Source organism: Cyprinodon tularosa, unplaced genomic scaffold (genome assembly GCF_016077235.1).
Source record: "Cyprinodon tularosa strain WSP-4 unplaced genomic scaffold, ASM1607723v1 ctg146, whole genome shotgun sequence".
Classification (NCBI taxonomy): Eukaryota; Metazoa; Chordata; class Actinopteri; order Cyprinodontiformes; family Cyprinodontidae; genus Cyprinodon; species Cyprinodon tularosa.
This window is the reverse complement of record NW_024038287.1, coordinates 994336-1018014: the sequence shown is the minus strand read 5'-3', so window position 1 is coordinate 1018014 and position 23679 is coordinate 994336. Positions and strand designations below refer to the sequence as shown.

At 36.5% G+C, this 23679-nt stretch overlaps 1 protein-coding gene across 1 annotated transcript in view; it reads right to left on the bottom strand.

Moving 5' to 3' along the window:
- Nucleotides 1–23679, bottom strand: part of rims1b (regulating synaptic membrane exocytosis 1b) — a 96614-nt gene that overhangs the window by 24836 nt on the left and 48099 nt on the right. Inside the window, exons 6-22 of the mRNA XM_038278985.1 lie at nucleotides 22253–23139; nucleotides 16740–16780; nucleotides 16446–16556; nucleotides 15034–15133; nucleotides 12193–12316; nucleotides 12030–12086; nucleotides 11699–11745; nucleotides 10029–10144; nucleotides 9822–9952; nucleotides 9535–9706; nucleotides 7514–7667; nucleotides 7249–7305; nucleotides 5809–5962; nucleotides 4616–4732; nucleotides 4249–4311; nucleotides 3802–3876; nucleotides 166–285 (exon numbers count right to left, since the gene is read on the bottom strand). Of these exons, the coding sequence (XP_038134913.1) occupies nucleotides 166–285; nucleotides 3802–3876; nucleotides 4249–4311; nucleotides 4616–4732; nucleotides 5809–5962; nucleotides 7249–7305; nucleotides 7514–7667; nucleotides 9535–9706; nucleotides 9822–9952; nucleotides 10029–10144; nucleotides 11699–11745; nucleotides 12030–12086; nucleotides 12193–12316; nucleotides 15034–15133; nucleotides 16446–16556; nucleotides 16740–16780; nucleotides 22253–23139 (2526 nt within the window). The remainder of the gene's footprint in view (nucleotides 1–165; nucleotides 286–3801; nucleotides 3877–4248; nucleotides 4312–4615; nucleotides 4733–5808; nucleotides 5963–7248; nucleotides 7306–7513; nucleotides 7668–9534; nucleotides 9707–9821; nucleotides 9953–10028; nucleotides 10145–11698; nucleotides 11746–12029; nucleotides 12087–12192; nucleotides 12317–15033; nucleotides 15134–16445; nucleotides 16557–16739; nucleotides 16781–22252; nucleotides 23140–23679) is intronic.

Here is a 23679-nt window from a genome sequence, read left to right as displayed (position 1 = left end):
TATAGAAATACATGATTGTTGTTAATAAAAACTCACATTTATAACACACTGTCCCTTTAAATTTTTGCAGCCCAGGATAGGCTATCAGGCTAGAAGATGTAAAACCATGTTTCTGACTGGGGAAAGAATGAAAGTGGACATGTGTGGAATTGACTCTGTTCTTACCTAACCGTGACCTCGTCTGTGAACCTGAGCACACGGTGTGTGAGGATGCTACGAGGCAAGGTGCCGCCCCTCTCCTGCCTGGTATATGGTTTACTCTTTAGGCATGCAGGGAGGGTTGAGCTGTGTGCCAAACACCCGCATGCAAAGAAAGGCAAAGGAAATCCAAATGACGCATGCAAATGAGAAGATGAAGAAGCAACTAGGTGAAGAGCTATGAGATGAAAGTCCTCATCACAACATAAAACATAGAGCACACTGACATACTGATTCTTTTTTTTAAATCTTCTTTAGTTGGTTTTGTTTTGTCACTTGGACATATATCAGATTGTTAAAAATATTTAGTGTCAGCTAAAAGTTATTTTATGAGGGGAAAAAAAGAGAGGGAAAGAAAACTGAACCATATCCTTATTAAATCTTAACCTGTCCAAGTAGGCTAGAGCAGTACTGTGAAGAAGACAAACCATGCCCTCGATCAGAAGAATTCAGGAACAAATAATAATAACAAATCTTCTATCTTGAAATGGAAATGGAGAAGAAATGGAAAAGTGCTTAACCGTCCTAGAAATTGGAGGCCTCAAACTATTTTTCAAACAGCACGCTGCCAAATCATCCAGAAGGTCAGAAACAACACAGAACATCATCTAAAGGATGGACTGGACTTGCTCTCCTAGATGGCTTTGCAGACTGGTTGATGAGTGATTACCACCTTTCCTTTATTTAAAGATACAGTACTGTATGTTCACATTACAGACAAAATAACACTGCGACAAATATCAGCTCACTAAATTCTCTCCTTTTTACTCTGTATCTTAATGTATTAATGTGTTAATCTATAATACCACTATATATATATATATATATATATATATATATATATATATATATATATATATATATATATATATATATATATATATATATATATATATATATATATATATATATATATATATATATATATATATATATATTTTTTTTTTATTTTTTATTTTTTTTTTTTTTTTCACAGAAAGCTTACTGGCATCAAATACAGCTAGGACTGCAGCAACAGGTTCATAAAATGAATAAAAAAACAACTGTTCTAAGGGGCCCAGGTTGGACCAGCTCATGGGTTACAGGTGGGAAATAAGATATGAGGGTTGGAAATATGTTTGATGGAAATAAATTAATGATTAAGCTTATCTTTGATTTTTATTTATTTTTTTTCCCCCAAATGTTCTATGTAGGAATAAATTAGCAGAAATTAAAAACTTTCTTTTTTGTTCTATTAATATGACAAATAATCAATTATTAAGATAATAACTTCCAAGAAACATTTATAAACATATATAGTATAGTATATTGACATATATAGTAGGAGTGAAATAAATAAATGGAGGAATTATTGTGAAAACCATTAAAATGTTTGTCATAAAATACAGGAGGATTAATGACATTCAACACACCATCCCTTCGTCTAGTAAGATCTCTAAGTATAAAGGTGAGTTTGTTACTTTTACCATAATATTTTCTGAATAAATCTTTGAATAAAAATATAAAACTACTTGAAAAGCACCTCTTCACAAATTTTTCAGAAATAAATGAATACATAATGTTATTATCATTTATTTATTCTATTAAACTTGGGCAGAAGTGATAATGGTTAAATCTTTGCTAAGTTAAAATAAGCAAAATATTTTCAAATTAAAATGTTGTTTTTGAGAAATATACCTCTGCAATTAACCCATCCCCTTGGGGAGCAATGGGCTGCCATTGTGCGGTGCCTGGGGAGCAGTATGGGGTTAAGGGTCTTGCTCAGAGTGGCAGTCTGTGGGAGTGGGACTCAAACTCAGAACCTCAGGATTCCAAGCTCTATCCCCTAACCACTAGGCTGCCGCTCCTCTATACAACACCAATGATGAAACGGCCTATAATTGGTTAAAACATTTGTTTCTTATCCAATTAGATGTAAATTGGTTGTGTGATCCACTGATCAAAACTAATTTTTCTCATCAATGTAGTGTATGAAATGTTTTGTAGCCTAAGCACTCATGACTCTAACAGCTGTTGTCAAGGTTCTCCAACTGTTTTAGTCCATCTTGTCCAGGGATGTCAAACTCATTTTTATACTCATAATCAGGTCTTCAAATGGGCCAGTTGGAGCTGTGTGTATATAACTTTTATTTTGATCGTTTAATTTACAGAGACCACACCGAGTCAGTGTTTTAAATGTATTCCCATGCGTTTTTGCATTTTTAGCCCCTCTTTGCACGCCTCTACTTTATGCTTTGATATGCCTTTTTGGCTCTTGAGGGGCAGATAAATTGTCATGATGGTCAAAATTTGGTCCTTAAGTTTGACAAATAAGATCTACTCAATAAATGTTTAAAATTTATTTTAAAACCACAACATCTTCACTGAATAATGTGTTTCAATACTTTAATATGTTCCCTGACATGTCTGCATATATTTCAGAGATAACAGACTTTCTTTGTCTTTGAAGACTTTTTTTTGACATTTTTACAAACAAGGCTGCAACTAACGATTATTTTGCAAATCGAGTAATCTGTCTATTATTTTTCCGATTAATAATCTTATACCCAAAGTTCCCTTAAAGAAGATTTTTTTACGAAAATCAACCAGGTGAAACAAAACTTTCCACTTAAGGAGTTCTGGATATTGCATATTGACACGACTTTTTTTAAATTTTAAATAGAAGTGTTTTGTTTTTTTATACAATTTTGATATAATTACTGCTCTAAGTGGGTAAAAAAAGGCATGTTTTACAGTATCTATACTTCGGTTACAAATTAATTTATAACTAAATTAGTTGAAAATTATTTCAATAATCAATCAATCATGATTAATTCGATTAATTGTTTCAGCCCTAGTTACAAATCCCTTTAGCATTAGTATTTATTAACCTTGGTCAAATGGCATAAAAGCTGTAAAATGACTGGAATTAGCTTTAAAGAATAAGTGAAATATTAAATAGAAAGGTTATTCACATTTGACAATGGTGGCATCTGAATACCACCAAGTACATTTAATAAACCCTTATGCTATTTCATACTTTAGCAGTATTAGGGTTTTTATATTTAAAACTTGTGGAACACTTTGAACTTAAATTGGGACTCAAAGAGTAGATCTTTTGTGCCCAGTTTGACAAATATTTGGTTTGATCATTTAAAAAGAGTTCCTAGGATCAATTAAAGAATTTGAGCAGTAAACATGATCTGAGGTCACTCAGATTTTACTTCTATTAAATTTCCTTAGCTCATAAGGCCCAAATGTGAATCAGAGAAAAATTTATTTTATATGAAATCTTCACAAAATATATTGTATTTCAAGTATTCTTACTCATTGAAATATACTCATACCTCTTGATACAAAAATGGTATCATATAGATGGCACAAGATGGTTTGTGTATGACAGTACAACTAAAGAGGGAAGAGCTGAAAGGGCAACACATGGTGAAAACTGTCAATGGGGGGAATACACTCAGGACAAGTTAGGAAAAATAATAACCACAACACAAAAAAAACAAAGTGGAAGCCTTTTGATTCAGTAATTTCACAAATGAATAGTAAAAAAAATAGACAATCACAAAGTAAAGAAGGAAAGACAAAACTGCCTTCCGAGCGTGAAATGCTTACCTGTAAATGTCTTTATGGATACCATTTACTAAAAGGGGCATTTTGGGGGGGAGGGTGCTGTATCTACCTATCGTCCTGGTTGAACGAGTAGGAATCATGCACATTGAAAGCAAGCAAGAAAAAAGCGGAAAATAGAGAAAACATCTCAGACAAAATGCTAGGAAATGAGAAAGAAAGCTTTGTCCCCTTTGAGGTCAGGGATAGGGTAGGCATCTTATCCACATGTATATCGATAGATTTGTTTTGTACTTTCTTATCAGACAGCAAGATCGTAGACAAAAAGTGTGCTGCATCCTCTTGTTACAAATGCAAGATATTTTGATTATATTTGGGTGTTAAAAATTCGGAAAAATTTAACATATTTCTTTTACACCAAGAACCTTTGTTAAGATGGAGTTGTTAAGATATGATGGCAACCACTAAAACCCAGCTGAATGGGGGTTATACCTGTTGGTGTGCAGGCACTCAGCACTCCCGCCTCGTATTGATCTGTGCATCTCCAGGACCTCGCTGTCATGACGATGGGTAAACGAATGATAAACAACCCAGGGGAGCACAAAACAAACAGGATGGCAAAACAGATGAGCAAAGTGGATTTATGAATGATAGAAAGCAGGAAAAAATAATTCACATATAATAGTCATGTCTATAACAAATACAGTTAGTAGTATTAGTGAAATTAGTTAGATGAAATCAGATTGAAATTGGAACCAATTAAGAAAATTATCTTCAGATGTCAAATCAATCAACAGATGTCACAGATAAATTACTGTTTAATACATTGAAGTTTCAAAACATGTTAATATTTGGTTACCTGTCCTCTGAATACTCATAATCTGAGTCGCCGGAGCGCTGGTGCTCCAGGGAAGACTCGTGGTAATGGGACGGGGAATGGGAGTGGTGGCGGTTATGGTGAATCTCATCCAAACTCCTGAAGAAATAAATAAATTTATACTTAAAAATCAATTCATTGTAATAAGTTAAATATAACAGCTGATTTTTTTTTAGTTCTGATACACTACAGATTGAGAGAAAAATTATAAGTACTGCAAATAAAAAAGCATGTAGAAAAATATTTTTTGGATTTCTGGTAGCTTAAGAGATATCTTATATCTTAGGTAACATATACGGTGGCTTGTAAGTCAGTAATTTTATGAAGAGAACACACGTAATAATGACACAGCAAAAATTAACACACCATTTTCCAAATGTTCTTATAAATAAATACAGCTTTGCATATGCAGACACTGATATTTTCCACATTCTTTGCAAAAATAATTTAAACCCAGTGAGATTAAATGGCATAGTAAATATACATGTTAATCCCAACCAAAGATTCTAAAGTAGATATAGGTCTATACCTTGAATGGGCCAGACCTATTAATATGGTTTTATTTAAAGCAGAGAAGTTTACAAGTCAATTCTTCAAAGTCTTAAAAAGGGAATTTAAATCAACATAAGTTATAACATAAGAATATTTTATAACTGTCTTTTAAATTATTTTAAGTTTTTAAAAGTTAACTATTAATCAATTACCCTTTAATCCAGCAATAAAATAATATAAAGGTGTCTTTATGTCATCTTCAAATAGTCCAGGTTTAAGACTTTCCTTTTAGAAATATAAATAGTGGAGAGGTGGAGCCTCTTTTTTTTTTTTTATTATTATTACAGCTTACACATTAGGTAAAAAATAGCTACTTTCTTTTTAACCTTTTTAAATAAGAGGCTTTAAAGTTCTTTAATCAAGTCAAAATTAGAACTGTGTTTTGGTTTTACAACATTTTAAACACACAAGAGGCCATTTCAAATTTTAAAAAAGCTGGAAACTAAATTGTCTAAATGATTATGTCATAAATAATGCAGCACTTTTATAAATACAATAAAGGCCCACAGACAGAAACCTAAAACAGCAAAAGGCTGAAGAGAAGGTTTCAGTATTGCTTTGCTTAAACACTCAACATATATGCAGTGGTGAAAGTCACGTAGTTACTGCTGAGGCAAGCTGACCTTTGCATGGGCACATGTGGCGGCCGAGATCGAGCCCTGCAGGAGTCCTCCCTGTGAGGAGACACTGAGCGGGAGCGGTGCTGGATGGGGCGCTGCTGCTCCGGGACAGCCAATGTACTACTTCTATCTCTCTCACGGGAGTTACGCTCTCCACCTACACACATACACACCGTGGTGCGGGCACACAGCGAGAGAAAATAATGAAGGCAAGTTTTGGCATTAATATGGATAAAAACTCTAATAGTATATGAGGAATAAAAACAGTTAACCAACTTAAACCAGAGATGTTCATTTCATTTAAAAATAAGCCTCAGTTCAGAGTTTTCTTCTACGCACTACAACTACTACTACAGTTGGAAATCTCTTGCTGAATGTAGAACATCACATCACGATGTTTTACAAGCAAATAAAATGCCTGGCTGTTTTTGCAGTGGCTGTCAGACCAGAGATCTAAAGAATTATAATTTTGTTTGTGCTCTCAAATAAAGTAAGCTATACCAAATTCAGAGAAAACTAATTTTTATTGCCCATGAAGGAAAAAAGAGAAATATGTTTCAATTCAAAGAACATGTTGCAGCTTTATGTATGCATGTACGTATTTGTGGAAAAAAATAACATGGATTTTCCTGTAATTCTATATTTACTATATTTAAAATATTTCTGCTTCTTCACACTAACTCTTTTTTCATTTAAGTGGAATTCTTTTTATTAATTTAATTTTTAAGAGTATATTTATGCTTTATTTTTTCCTGTTATCATGCAGTAATCACCCTTCCCAGTCCTTATGCTTCCTGGTTTTTGTATAATTATGTTGACTTCATCCTTTCCTCCTGGCTTAACTTGTATTTTTTTTGCTGTGTTTTATTTTTCCTTTCATCTAGAAATGCACAAAATAACTCTTACAGTGAACAGGTACGACTCAATGATCAGGTGCTCAATATACTGGTAAGAACTAAAGCCACTGTAGAAACAGGCAGACAGCAAAGATGTTCGACTTCTTTTTCCGGTAAAAGAATAAAAAATAAAATACATACAACATCATAAAATAGACTTAATCCTCATTTGTGCATGATGTCTGTGTTGAAGGACTAAAAGCATGCAAGGGATTAAAAGTAAGTGAAATGGCATAGAAAGAAAAAAGGAGCTCTGCAGTCTATCATGCACTCCGTTCTTTACTAAGTCTATGGTCCAGCAGAGGAGGAGAAACTGGAGCTTCTGGAAAGGTCAATACAAACTGAAGGGCTAAAGATCACCGTGACGTGATGCTTTGCTGCAGGCTATGATGAGTAATAAAAATCTCACAACAGAATTTTGTATTTTACTAGCTGGGTGCAAATTGAAGTAAACATTTCAGTTATTACAAGAAGTAGCTTCTCACCAAGTGCTGGACAACTAAGAGGTACTACAAAGAAAGACTCGGTAATCATGCCCCCCACCCACCTTTAGTCCCACCTATCAAACCATCATCAAACTCTGTATCAATGATGCGATGAGACCCTGTATACACAGACACGCACCCACCCACACACACAGACACACACACACACACACACACACACACAGACAGGGTGAGACGGGGTAAGGCTGAGAAGTTTTGACACAGGAGAAAGCTCAGAAGAAGGACAGGTTAACTGGTTCAGACTCAAACAAATCATAAATCCAATGATATATGGCTAAGAAGACGACTGGCTGCTGAGGGACGTACTTTGTAACTTCTTGCTCGGACTGTCCCCATGGACATGTCGGCGTGGAAGATATGGAGAGGGCTGAGGCAGAGGTATGGAGGACACATCATGAGTCTGGAGTTTGTACCAGTGAGCCGTGTCGTCCAATAAGGCTGTCTCAAGCTCTATAAGGATCTGACAAGAAATATGAGAAAAACAGGCTGAGAATGTTGGAAAATAAGAGCTTAGAATCAGAAACGTTTAACTATCCGATAATGGGGTTTTGTTTTCATATTCTAAGAATGATGGTAGGATTTTTATCCTAATCAACCTTTATTTGACATGTAGGGAAAACCAACCTGAGAGCATCAGCTATTGTTCCATCAACTGCAACAAAAAATGTCTTGATAAAATTTCAAAAAGTAATAAAAAAAGTGTTGATATATTTTAATATCCAGAAATCTATTTTATGTTTCTCTCTGTACTGACAGGTCAAGTGTGTTTGTTTAACATGGTTTCTATGAAAGGCCTAAAACCTATAGGACTTAAAAATATGATAATAAATAGAAAATGGTGTTAGCGCCTCACTTCCATTTGATGCCCTGAAGTGTTTTCGTTTTATTGGATGTTTTATTTTATAATTTGTTTTATTGGCTGATTATTTTACTTCTTTTGTGCATTCTCTGATCATTTCTAAACTACTGTGTTGAATGACGTTTTTGGAAATTTAATATTTGTGACTTTGCTTTGTATCGTATGTTTTTAATCTGGACCCCAGTAAGCTAGCGGTTTGCCATGGAAACAACTAATGGGGATTCTTCATAAAGTTACAAAATGACTTCAGTTTCAGGCTGTAATAAAATTTGTATTTTTTATCATCATTTGACTCCAACTTAGTACTGGAAACCCTATTTGCTTCATAAATTGCCTGAAATTCATTTGAAGGGGTAACTGAATACTTTTCAGCCTCTGAGATCAATAGGTAAAACTCATTCTGCACACACAGATATAATTCATTTGCCTTGTTTGGTTTATTATGATCATAAAGATTCAAAATAATCAAAACCCCCAAATTTACTTGCCAAAAGGACTAATTATTGTAATGATAATTCACCTTTTAAATGATTTAAAAGAGACAGGAGAAAGGAAATCGAAATAACTTTAGCGTGTACTTCACATCTTCTCAAATTCAAGCATCGAGTACTTGAGAGCAAAAACTAAAAATGTATTTGATTGATTGATTGTTAGTTCAATCTCTAACGTTATGCTCTCTCTGCCTTTTATCATAGTAGCTTCGCCTCGTCTGTTCCTGTTTGGCTGTGACACCATCCTAGAGAGAAATATCAGCTGTGCTGCTTCCATCAACACCCTTGTTTATAGATGCTGGAGATCGGCCTGTTTTCCAGTGTAGTCCTGTTTCTCTGACCTTAACTGGCTGGATGTTCTCTCTTCATCCTCTGACATGGGAGCTGGCTGAGAGCTTGTCTGCCTGGCTGTGTGTTTCCTGGATGGAACCGCCTTTTACAGTTGCTTTTGTATCTCTGCTTCTGTCTCCTTGAACCCCAGCAGAACCACTGAGCCTGGTTCTGCTGGAGGTTTCTTCCTGTTAAAAGGGAGTCTTTCCTCTCAACTGTCGCTACAAGCATGCTTAGTGTGAGGGATTGCATTTGAGTCCATGAGTCGATGCAATCAACTGGTTTTCCTTAGATAGAAAACTTTGAATCAATTTGACTGTATGATCTGGTTGAACTGTAAAGTGCTTTGGGATAACATGTGTTGTGAATTGGCGCTATATAAATAAAGTGAATTGAATTGAATTATTTAACTGTAGATGCTAAAGTTTTTTTTTTTTTTTATGGAAATATCCAATCAACTGAACACATCTAGATTAGAATCAATGTCAAGTTACAATATTTAGTATTCAATCTCAATATAACTAGTGCTTAATTTTTGCTAAAGTACAGTATGCACAATAAGGAATAAAACAATATGATACATGTGATATTTAGATGAATCTGTATGTACTATATTTGCCATACAGACATTGTGAAGTGTCACAAACCTCGCCTAGAAATTCACTTTCTTCCTCCTGCACTCGGGGCTGATCCCAGACGGTGATCTCCAGCATGCGCTCTCTAAAGTCCCGCCGGTGGACATGGGAATATATGAAAGTTTGGTTCCACTTTGGCTCTGAGCTCTTCTTCACTGTTTTTGTCCGTCGTTTACTTTTGTCACTGAACACAGACACGCAAGAAAAAAAAGAAGAATTTCAAGCGGATAATAAAAGGTGAAGTCATTTTTAACTAGGCAGAGTTACAAAGTAAGAGAAAATACATTTAATTTGCTTACCTCCTGTCAGGTAGGAAATACATTTTGACATACGGGTTCCGAGGTCGGCCGTCTGGTCGAGGTGGCAGGTCTATGGCTTGAAGGACGTTGACAATCAACTGGTGACCCACTTTGTCGTACCACAGCTTCACCTAAAACATGTTAAGATGTTCAAAAGTGGTAATCCTTCTCTGAAAACACTAATCAAACTCTTTTTTCTTTACTTACAGAGAGCTGTCCAGGTAGCACAAGAGGAAGCTCTCGAAGGGTGCCAGGGCTGGTAGGTGACATCACCGATATAGAGGGACGATCCATCATCTGTGACTCAAAGGAGCTCGAGCCAGCTGTGAGATGAAAAAGTTCTTATTTCTACGACTATCGAGTAAACAGAATAAAGAACTAGAAGATTTTTTTATGGAAAGTTTAAATTTGCCTGCCTTTGGGGGTACAGTAGCAGCCATTCAAAATGGCCCTTCCCAGTCAAATGCCAGCCAAATGGCAGCCAACTTCAAGCCACTGGAGATACCCCCTCCTTCTCCTCAGAAGGCATATTTTTTTACTCTGACTCCATCCTTTCACTGAATTACAGGGTCTAACCAGGAGAAGGCGCTTCTCTTTAGATCTTAATGTCCACAAATCATGACAAAGATTATTTTAGTACAAAGATGATTTAAAAAAAAGGGCATCTTAGGGGATCAGCCAAGGGCCCATCAAGGAACATGGGGAAATTTTGTAAGGCTACTACTGTACAAACTCAAATAGTAATACGTTTTTTTCCAGCACGAACTTTGCATCAGATTTGAGCTTGAAAGACTATTAGTTACACAGGAAGCATGGTTACAAAAATAAAGCAATTAATAAGCAAGAAAAAGGGATGTTTACTCCTAGTTTTAAAAACACAACTTAAAACAAGATTCTAGGTTTTGTCACTTGGATACACTGTTGATTAAATTTTTTTAGAATAGAAAAAACGTTATTGTCTACCATACACAATAATGGCAGACATTTGCCTTAGGATTGCTCACACACAGCAATGCACAAAAAATACATTAACATACAATAAAAAAAAAAAAAAAGAGTTCATTTCAAACTCAGCAGCAGCAGCAGATTCACTGTATCAAGGGAAGGGAAGCAGAGCAGACCGAGTGACATTTATAACTTGTTCAGCTCCTTGAGGGCAAAAAAGAATTTCTGTACACAAATTTCTTTCTTATTTACATGAATAAGAAAGATATTTTCTCAAAGCGTACGCATTTTAATAGAAAAACCCCAAAATCCTGTCATTGCATTACACTGTCTTAGGCCATGATATACCATATTTTCTGGAATATTTGCACACCTCAATATAAGCTGCTCCCACATAATTTTTTGTAAAAACTGGAAACTTACATATTTAAGCTATGTTGGGCTACAAACCGCTGATATCTACTGAACTGTCTCCCACCAAATCTGCAGGAGGATCTCTACTTAAAGACCCTCGAGTAGGGAGGAATGCTAGCTTCTGTTATCTTGTTGGCTTGCAGCAGTAAAAGCTTCTAATGAAAAACAGGGCTTTGTCAATTCTTTATTTCAGCTCTGCAGGAGTTGAGCCCAGTCTCCTCATTGGTTGAGCAGCATTAATGCTGCAAATAAATGTCAAAATGTGTGAAATGTGTTTATTCGGGGAATTTTTTTTCCTACTCCTTACATGTTCATGTGCTAAATGAAAATCAGCCCCTTAGTCTTTCAATTCTAACTTTGACTTCCCCCTCTGGCGGTTAGGAAAAATCCACAGAAAATCTGCATGTTCTTATAAGCTGCAGGGTTCAAAGCGTGGGGAAAAAGTAGGGACTTTTTTTGGTAGAAACTCAAGAAGTCATTAAAACAAGTATGTGACAGAAAATATAAGAAGCACTTACTGGATTCTAGTGGAGGGTGAGGGGACCCTGGGATTCTTGGAATGTCTCTGTAAAGGGTAACTGGTCAGAATGCATTCAAATTCACATACACTATACTATTCATTGTTGACATGAGCATATCAAACTGCTCCTGTTTTGCAAAATGATGAAAATTGGCTACAGCTAGATTGTGAAGAACGAAAAGTCCATCCATGGAAACAAGGTTAGGCAACAGTGGATAAGAGATGAAAAAGACAAAACATCTGGAAAAGAGGATTTTTTTTTCTGTCGGATCATAAGGATTTCAGGGAGGACACAGGATAAAGGGGCTCCTCCCATTAAATCTACTTACTGATATGCTTTATAGACTTTTCTCAAAAGGTTTTTGGACACAATTCGACTGATGGAGCTTTTATACAAGAGGAAAAAATATCAAAAGCATCTTTCAGAATATTGTCCACATAGTTACTGCTCTCCTTTAAATTGAATAAATACATATTGATTTTCAGCCTTACCCTATTGGCCTTGAAACTACGATCTCCACTTGAGGTTCAGCTTTGGATTCAAGAATGATGTTGTACACTTCTTTCTTGGTTGCCCCTGGCAATGACTTCCCATTCCACTGTAAGACCTCATCACCTGGAAATTTGACAAAAAAAGAGATGGTTTACCCAGAGGTCCATGTTGAATTTGTTTCTCATGTCTAAATGTTTACCGCAAAAGACAAATAAATGTGTTAGAAACTTTTGCTCCTTTAGGAAAATGACAAATAACACCATGAAGGTGGTTTATTAAGGAGGCCAAGTTAGAGTTTTCACAAAGCTGTATAATGATCAACACTGTAATTTCTAAGTGCATTTAAAAAATTGAATCAAAATTAATTTTGACCAGTTACACCTGTGTGTGAATAATCTTGGCTTAATTAAAGAGGGTTGGTATATAAACACCTTTTCACAAGCTTTTAGTCATTTCAAATAGCTCTGTTCAATCCATCATGTAAAAATGGAAAGAGTTGAGACCTACAGATAGGGATGTCCCGATGCATCTTTTTCATTTTTGAAACAATACCGATATTGCAGCTTTGAGAATTGGCCGATACCAATATTGACACGAAACGTTTCAGAAGCTTTAAAAAGAGCAGAGTGTTTCAATCAGCATGACAATATCAGAGATTTTAGATACCAACCTTTAAAATCTGATATCAGTTTTTGGGCTAATATTGAACCGATATACAATATTAATATCGGAAATATCGGAATATCGGAAATTCACTACCTTTGAATAAATTCATAAAAGATCCAGAAAAACTTAACTGGAGGAGCTGTAGAGACTCACAGTTTAGGTGGGAAAATATGTTGACAGAAAATCAATCAGTTTTGCACTTTATTCTTTTCTTCCATCAAAGAGTAGGAAGAAAAAAGTCATTGTAGAAAGCAATGGAAAGAAAGTCCCACTTGCAGTTGAACACAAGTCATCGGGGGAATACAAATGTTGATGGAGATTTGAAATGTGGGAAGCTTTTTCTCTTGGCAGCTGTAATAAGATAAGCTACCACAAGCTTCAAGGATGTGAATAGTTATCATAGTGAATATCTGGGTGTAAAAATTGAATGCTGAGCTGTCAGAAGCCCTCCAACTGCTAATCTATAGCGTTTTACTTTCCTTCACGTAACTGATACTGAGCAAACTTAAACTTAACCACCATTGTTATGTGTAAAGGAGATAAAGGTGGATTATATATATATCAAGAAAATTATTATTTTGAGGAAATAGATGCTGAACGATAGTTAACTATATCTGTCACTACTACTATTCCACCAAGGCAACAAGCACCTGTGTAATCTTCAATCAGCCTGTGTAAGAGTGATGCACCAGTGTATTCTCATTATGAGTTCGTATGAAATCGTACGAAAAGTTATGCACCGTAATTTCGTACGTTTTGGACGTTTTTTCGTTGTATGCACATCTGACGCACCATTCACGAATATAGAATATAAATTCCAATTAGCCCTAACCCTGACCCTAACCCTAAGATATAAAACAGCAAGCAACGTAGTTAGAGACATGAATAAGTGATGATTGCACTGTTTTTCCCAGTTTTACGTTCTTCCCGCGGATCTGCTTTTTTTTTCTGTCTGCCAGCGCATGCGCACTGATGTGGTTTTTTGAGGAAAAACGTCCAAAACGTACAAAATAGTGTGCATAACTTTTCGTACGATTTCATATGAACTGATAATGAGATTATATTGAATATGTTGGATGCACATGTAAACTGTTCGGGGTAGGTACAGTCACCTCACTTGGTGCTTACACTTTAAAATAACCATAATAATAATAATAATTCATACATGGTAAAGAGACAATGTATTAATGATTAACTGATTGTGATAATCATTAACTGTTTGCTAATGTTTGATTCATTTATTAACTGCATCTAAACCATTTATTAAAGGTAAATACAGCATGTATTAAGGTACTAAAATTAGCTGATATTAGAATTAGGGCTAAGCTAACATGGCACGGAAATGGGCTCTATACACAACTACACCACTTCCTGAACTTAAGGAGGCAGTTTTGTTTTCTGTCTTTTTCTACTGGATGAACTGATTAACCCAGGTGTGCCTGACCTCAGTAACCATGGCCAGACACACCTGGATTAATCAGTTCATCCAGTAATGAAAGATAGGAAGAAGAAAAAGAACTGTCTTAAGTTTAGGAGGTAGTAGAGTTGTGCATAGAGCCCTTATGATCTATTTACCTTAAATAAATTAGACAGATTACCAAAAATTAACAATCTGATAATCATTCATAAATAGTCTCTTTACCATTTATAAACAATGATAATAATGGTTACTGTGAAGTGTTACCGACTTTGTTTAAAGACCGTTGTTATACTTAATTATATTATATTAATATTAACATTAATAGTTTCAACAAAATATTTCACAAAGAATTCCTTTTAAAAAGGCAAATTATGACAGTGTATAGATAGTAATAGTGTATGATGTGTTTGAAGACAATGCATTTTGTCAATCATTCTGATATATTCTCCAGCTTATAAGATACAGGGTGATAGTAGAAGTGAATACATAAAAAGCATATCAAAGAGCATGAGAAATCATGACTGACCCAATAATGTATTATATTTGGTAAATTTTCAGCAGCAAACTAAATCTTTTTTGATCCAATAAATATTAAAAAACATTTTTGTCTGCTTGCTAAAACATTTACCTGCACTATACAAAAAAAATATTTGAAGTATTTCCTAATAAGGTGAGTGATTACTGTAGACTACTGAGTCTACTTATGTGGAAAACATCGTTGGGATAAAAAGCGATGTGTGAAGCTGATCTTTACCTGCACGTAGATGCCCCACAACATCTGCTAGGCTGCCTTTTTTGACTTTGGTGATGAAGGCCCCAAGTCTTCCAGACTCTGTGATCTTTCCCCCAACAACCTGCACACAAAGGTAGGATATAAGGTGCTCTGCAGGTTTAGGTGTTTAGCCACAGTTTACTGTAGGTGGCACATAAACCAGGAGATGCCAGGTTTAAACGTGTCTATCACTTTTTCATTCTTGCTAAATAATATTTTTCTGTTTTTATTTTTTATTTTTTTTGTTATTAGGCAAAAAGTGGTAGTTGAATTAAAAAAATAGAAACCTTCATTTATGCATTGTGGTTCAGAAAGAAAATTCTTTGTCCCACCAACCAAACAGTAAAACCTACGAAAGTGTTCATAAAGATAGCATTGATTTGGATGATTCTTAAAATGTAAATTGGGGTGGCTCTTATGTCCAGCATGGATAAATAGTTAAAGTATAGTGGAGGATTTTCGCAACTTTTTGAAAAGACCCGCCCACCTAAAACAAAAAAATTCACATGCACAACCATGTACCCGCTCACAAGAGGGAACACCTATCAAAAGCGAGGGAGAGCATGCACAAGCCTATTTCCCTTCATGCACACTCTGTTAAAAGCTGCTGTTTATATCGCTCATACGTACAAGCATACTTTCCAAAAGAAGATTTGCAATTTTTCCGCTATGTCTGACTCACCACTGGTAAGTGAAAATGTGGACAAGCACATAGGACAGGCTTATGTTAACATATCACCAGAATGACTGAAAATTAGGAGGACCACTTATTTAGATGATCCACATGGAAAAAGAACATCCTCTACTATACCTTTCAATGACACCTACTGCTAGTCTTCTACATCTCATTCAAAAATCATCTCCTTGGTGTATTCAATATTAGAGACTCTTGGTTCAGACCATATCACTAAGCTTTCATCATTTGTAGGCGTCCATCCTTGATTAGTGATCACTAATTCACTCATTAAGGCTAATGATGCACAGTCATTGATTAACAGCTTTCTAAGAACAACTTGTTCCTTGAAGTATCCCAGCAGGGCTAGAGGGTTGGACAGCAAATGCAGATAAAGACCTTAACAATTGGCATAAGACTTCTGGCACATAATATTAACTGTGTAGCTGTCTCAACAGATTTTACACTAAACTCGTATTGTCCTATCCTGGTTTTCCACATCTTTTTTTAAACACAAATAAGCCTGAAATATCCATGCATACAGATTATCATTTCAAATTATGAGGGTTCAACTAAACAGCTGTTTTCTAGGGGCAGACATTTATTTAAAAAAATATTTGCATGTGTATAATGTTCAATTATTTCTAAAACCAGAAGTACAGCACACTTTAAACTTTAAAGAAACAATATTCTCTGAATGCAAAAGAGATTGTGCTCTTACTTTTAGACCCAGCAGGGAGCCAGCCTCTCGGGGCACGGCCGACCGCTTGCTTAAAGTGATGCGCCCAATCAGGTGGTCACCCTCTTTGGACGGCTGCCATGTAACTGGGTGCTGCAAGGGCAGAAAACAGATGAAAACTGAGAGGGAGACTTGTAATGAAAGTAATCGCATGTAAAATTACAAAAGTTTAACTAACTGTGATTCTTAATTAATTTTACTTTAAGGTTTAGCTTGTGAGCAAAATGTAAGTTTTTCAACTTACCACAGTGGGTAGTTATAATATTCAATACTTACATGCCACACTGTAGGATCTAAAGGGTGACAGTCCAAGTCCCCTGTTGGGACAGAAGAAGAAGAACAGTTTAGTTATCATTTAGAAATAGAAACGTTTGCTTCCTAAATGTTAAAAAAGTTGCTTCTTTCCAAACGATAAAATAAAATAAAATACATACCTGCATAAATAAGACTAGACTAATTCTTGCATCAAGCATTTGATTGTATACCTGGCAGGGGTACAATCAACTACTTATATCTATAAGGATCATCAGACCTTTTTATACAATTTACGTATAATTATAGATGATGAATCATTCTTCTGCTTCCAGCAGAAGAAACAGACAAATCGATGGTAGACTGTTAAGAGCAAATCAACAGAACATTTTCTTCCTCCTGCCCCGAGCTAACAGGCTGCCCTGCCCTCTTGACCAACAGCTTCAAGTAGCACCTTAGCTGTCTTATCTTCATCCTCAGTCATCCATCCAGCTGCTTCTCTATCATTGTCTCCTGACACATCAAGAGATGTCTGTCATTTGTATTTGGGTAAAAAGTCAGCTACAGAGAGGGAACCAGAACAGGACTGTAGGTCCAAATTAGATCCGAATGAGGGGAAGATGGAGCGGGAGATTGACAATATTTGTTCTCTGAAGTTTTGATTGTGATTACTTTTGATCCATGATCAATGCTACATGACTAGTGGGACTGTGATTGTTTATTCCATGATTCTATGATGAAGAAACAGTGCTTAAGGTTTTCCTTCTATTTTATATCCAGGTCAGGAACAGACAATAATGGGTTTGCGGACATACAAGGTTTGTTAAAAGGTGACTTTGAAAAGGTCAGCTTTTCAGGGGGAATTGTTAGAATAATTATCATTAATGATGTGTGAGTTAATAACACCCTAATATTACCTGCCTGTTGTGTGTCGGAACTAATGTTTTCCCAGTAGTTTATCTAATTCTAATTGTCTCAGACAATGGGGAACAGAAAATGAGGTGCTAGAAGTTCTGTCATGGGAGGATAAGCCCCTACACGGGATGTACCACTGAAACATAAACAAAGTGGCGGATATCAGAAAATCCTACCAATGGCTAGACAAAGCCAGACTCAAGGACAGCACAGAGGCACGGCTGCACATGAGCAGGCCCTGAGCATCAGAGCATAGAAGCCCCAGATCTACCACATCAGGCAAGACTCCAGGTATAGGCTGTTCAAAGAAGCCCCTGAGACAATCCAGCACATAACTGCAGGGTGTACGATGCCAGCAGGGAAAGCTTACATGGAGTGCCATAACCAAGTGGCTGGAATAGTGTACAGGAACATCTGTGCAGAGTATGGGCTGGAAACCCCAAGGTCAAAGTGGGAAACACCCCCAAAGATGGTAGAGAATGACCACGCCAAGATCCTGTGGGACTTCCAGATATAGATGGAGCAAATGGTAATGGCAAACCAACCGGACATTGTGGTGGTGGACAAAAAGTAGAGGAAAGCCATTGTGGTTGACAATGACAAGTGACTGCAGCATCAGGGAAAAGGAGCACAAGAGACTAGAGAAATACTAGGGGCTCAGAGAAGAGCTGGAGAAAACATGGAAGGTCAAGGCATCAGCGTTACCCATGGTGCCCATTGGGGCACTAGGAGCAGTGACCCCCAAAGTTGAGGAGTGGTTACAGGGGATCCCTGTAAATACATCAGACATCTCGGTCCAGAAAAGTGCAGTTCTAGGAACAGCAAAGATACTGTGCAGAATCATCAAGCTCCCAGGCCTCTGGTAGAGAACCCAACCTATCCCCACCAACTTTGGTCTTGTGGGGACAGTCCCCACCAATCATTTCAGCTTTTTACCCCCTTTCCGCTCATTTACTTTAGCCAAAGGTAACAGAGGTTGTGTGCTGCTATCTGTGTTCAGAGTGTTTTCAGTTTTGTTTTTTTTTGCCACCAAAAAATCAGTTTGTTAGACATACAGAGCTTTTTCAGTTACAAGTTAATATTAAAATGCAGGAAGTTTGAGAAAACATAGCTTAAATGTTGTGTTTTTCCTTACTACCGTAGTTAAAAAACCTTGGCTTCTCAAAGGACCACAACTCACAGTTACAGGTTAAAATTAACACGTTTTCTTGTTGTACAGACAGAATCAGACTGCAGAGCTTCTACATATCTTAAAATTTTGTTTCTGGCATCATCATATTAGTAAAGAGGTTCATAAATCTTTTTAAACAGGGCACAGAGAGAAGCAGGGAGAGCTGCAGATTTAAAGGTGAAACAAGTTTATTGGGATATGCAACATGCAATAAAATATATCTCAGGGTTTACCAGAAAGTTTACAAGAAAAAAAATATGCTATGCTATAGATAAAATGAAGCATATCCATATTTTTCTGGATGGAATTGAAATTGTACATTCTAGGGATGCATGATTTATCATGGCTGTTATTCGTTATTGTTTGTGCCCTATAATGTAATGCACTAAAAGGCATCTCTCTAACTATCTATAAATATAAATATCAGTGAATTATGAAAACCTAATGAAGGCGTTCGGGTCAAGTAGCTGTAGGTCCATCAACCACCACCCGAGTGTCCCCACCAACTTTCATTACAAAGTTACACCCTTGCTATACACATGCAAATGCATGCTATACATATACAAATATATATTTATATACACATATATTTATATATTTGCAGTTAAATATGTATATATATATATATATATATATATAGTTTTTCATATATATATATATTTATATGTATATATATATATATATATATATATATATATATATATATACATGTAGATTTATTTAGACATTTAGATAGTTAAATATACATATATATTGATATTGTTATATATATATATATTATGTATATATAGTTGTTATATATTGCCATATATTGTATAGTTTTAGAAATCCTTATTCAAACTTTTTAGAAATCAGGGTGTTGTAAGCAATTTTTTCTGCTTCCATCCCTTCCAGTTCACAGTATCTCTTGTGTGAAAACCGTAAAAAAACAGTAACTGTGAAACATGAGGATAATCAATTTTAAAATCCTACTTATGAAAGTTAATTCAACTGGATGTGGTTTGTGGTCTCCCTTTATTTGCAACCATAGACAGAATAAAAGTCCGTCATCCTGAGAGGTAGCTCTGGAAGTTTTCTAACTGTTAATACAAAATCGAAATTATGTAATATATTAAACAATAATTTATATCAATCAGTTGGTTCCATGTAGCCCATGAAATTTTGATGTTTACAGTCAGCCAATTTATCTGAAAATTGATTAAGAGTTCATTGGAGTCTCAGAAGTCATAAGGTAGGCTTTGCCTAGATTGACATGTATTGTCTCTGACGGCAGCTTGGTCTGACCTAAGATGGCCGCTCAGTTGGCACGTCTCTCACCCAATGACGCAGGGTATATCCTTGTCTATGGCTGTTTCAACAAAAATTGACTGAAGACCAGGAGCTGTTGGACCACTCCCTGACCAGTCATTTATCTCAAAGCAAATATGCCTATTATTGACATTATAGTTTAAGCAGAAGCTAAATATGCCTGCACCTGGACCGTTTAAAGTAATATTTTAATTGTGTATACGAGTTTGTTCAGTTTGGAAGTTATATTAGTATTTCAGACAGGCCCAGCCTGAGATCGGAATCACATTTAATAGAAAGAGGACAAACCAAAAGATGAGGGTGATGGCAGGGAGCCTCCTCCTGGAGCTCATCACCAAAGATAGTTCAAAATGCTCTGAGAAACAAGAAGGACACTGGCTGAAATATCTATTTAGACTGTGCTTGTTTTAGTGCCTATAAAGATTTTCAACTGTTTACCTGAAAAGTTTCAATAATTGCATCCATGCATTTTTTTCCTTCAAAACCTGATACTGCTTTAAATTTGAGCACTATATAGGTTCAGTCTAGTTACTGTACCATTTACTTTATAAACCTACCATTTTAACATTGAGACATATGCTATATCCTGGTACATGTTCTGCCACCACCATAAAAATTATAACAGCTGATTTAGTTGAGTCGGTTAAAAAAAAAATCAATAAATGATCAGAGCATCTTTACAAAAATGTTTTAAAGTCACAAACACAAAATAGACATTTAAAAAATTGTTTCTCTTTTGCATAACAGATTATGAGTATTTAAAACACCTAGTAATCCAAATCTTCATTATCTACCCATTACTGGCCTCTGAGTTAAAATAATCTGGATTAAAACAGCTGATATTTGTGACTGGTGAGAATGATTAGCTAATTGGGCAAAGCTAACTCCAACTGATAGCCCTTAAGAACAAATATTCCTGCAGGTCTTATTTTAGTAACAGAGAGTGGAGTATGCAGCATGTAGCCACAGCCGGGCTTGATTTCAGATCCGTGGTTGGCTGTGGCAGCTGGATGTTTGCAGAGCATTACGTGGCTCCAGCGAGCCAGTGACCTAATTCCACAAATCTGCTGGCCTAAATCATTGGGACTCTTGAAATAAATGAGAGCTGTTCTCAGAGCAGCAGAGTACATATATCTGCAGCACACAGAGGTGTATGGGGAATATGCATATAGTAATTCATGTTGTGCTTAGTGGTGGAAACATCTCTATTTGGTTTTCAGTTACTTTTATAGCCCATACACTTAAATTGCAACATTGTAAGCATCACATGGGTTAGGTCTGAGTCTATTTTAACTATTTCCTTAACATTAACACTCTTTAATATTTTCATTGTTTAGGTTGAATCATGGTTGCCGTTTTATCAAATTTAAGATGAATCCAAAGTATCGTGTTTTGGTGCATCTCTATATTAACCTTTCTTATGGCTAATGATTATGTCATAGATTAAAAAATGTGTCTTCTGCCTAATCAATCAGTGCTTTTTGCACTTGCTGCAGATCAGATTACACTAGCCAACTGACCAATTATCCAATTGATTGTTACCCTATAAGCACAGGATGCACATGAGTCAGTTTGCCCATGACTTGGAGGTGAGAAGACAGCAAGCACTATGATCAAATGTAGTTTCAATGCTCTAAATAAAGCAGACAGACAGATTTGAGGATTGTCTCTATGCCATCGAAGGGATACAAGTTGAGAGGATAGTGATAAAGAAGAGAAAAGGTCAGACTCAGAAAACAACTATTACAATCACTGCAAAAACCATCAGAAATAAGTAAAAAATATCTTAAATTAAGTGTATTTACCCTTAATTTAAGCAGATAAATAAGATGATTTGCCAATAGAATGAGTATTTTTACTCTTAAAATTAGATAATTAGTTAATATGCACTTGAAATAAGACATAGCAAAAAAAATTTCTTATTTTAAATGTAAATTGTCTAGTTCCATTGGCAAAGTATTCCACTTAACTCCTCATTTTAAGAAAAAATGCGCTTAATTCAAGCAAAAATTACTCATTTAGATTTCCATTTTTTGCAGTGATGACTGTTCAATGGAAGTTTAAAAAAAGGAAAAGATGGCATGCAAGTTCAGAGATATTTAGATTAGTGAGTTAGTGGACCGAGCACATCTGTCTGACTGACCTTTCTCGCTGACACTTTCCATGTCCACGTCCTCGCAACTGGTGTACTCAGGAGTGGACCCACCCTCCTCCTCTGAGCTACTGATGGACATCTGCCTCTTGTTGATTCCTCGCTTGCCTTGGTATGACCGGGGAGGGGGTGGCCGCAAAGAGTCAGACTGGTCTAAACTCTGTGAGACTTTCCTTAGCAGGTGTTCCCCACTTTTGTCCCTAGTTGTGCCAGACTCCGGGCGGGAATTGTTTGAGCCCTGATCATTAGGCAATTGTCCTCCGGTCTGGGACCCTGATTTCCCTCCTCCTCCTCCTGTAGGCGGAGGTCCGCCTCCCATCCCCACGGTCCTGTCACCAGGAAAGGTTCTGTGGTTCTCAAGGAGGCCTTTGCGGTCTCCTTCGCCACCACCACTCCTTCTGGCAACACGGTTTGAAGGTGCATGGCCCCCTACACCTCCTCCTTCACCTGGTCCTAAGCCAACCTCATTGATTGCAAGATCACTGTGTCGGCGCTCGTGCCGTACCTTCGACACCTTGGCATGCATTCGCATCTCCTGTTCTTCTTTTTGGGGTTTGACTGGATATCTCGCCAGGTTGGGGTCGCTCCGATAACGATTCTGAAACTCCTCCTCGCGGAGTTGTCTCTCCCTTTGTTCTTCGTCCTCCGGACGTCTGCGGTTCACCCCTGAATGTCTCAGGTCCTCCCCGCCATCCTCGTAGTCTTGAGAATGGATCTTTTCAAGCCGACGTCCCTCTCCAAACCGTCTTTCTCCTTTGTCATCAGTGCTCACACGCTCTTCAAGGGATGACTGAGACTGCAGCTTGCCAGGTCTGCGACCACTGCCCCGTCCCATCACCCCCCTTCCATTTTGTTCATGGAGAGATACTGGTCGTTTTCTGAGTAAAAAGAAAAATACTCCTTAGGTAATTTAATCTCAGTAAATATTTTATGAAAATAATTCGAATCATATTAGTCTTGATCTTGGTAATACCGAAAATAAATTTTACAGGGAAAGAACAACATTAACAAGCTAAAACATACAAAGGTGCTAGAAATGTTTTATCAAATCTGTCATGTGGATAATAACATTTATAATGATAAAATGGCTTTACAATGCCTTTCAATGAAAATAATTGACATTTTACACAGAGGGAATGTATAAATACATAAGGCGTGAGCTTTTAGAAGCTCTTAAAGAATTCAATGATATGGAATTCCATCTAAAGCTATGGAGATTTTCTGTAGGACATCCATGAATTGAGATCATAGCATCCTATGCGAAGGGGAGGTCTGACAGGAATTGAGGTGTAGAGTAGATGGGGGAGGTGAAGAAGGATTTTGTGATTGTTAGTACACTAGCATCTAAGTTTGGTTTGTTTTAGTGCTTTGAAATAATTTTCCTAAAGAATCCCAAAAGATGAATTATCCAATGCCAC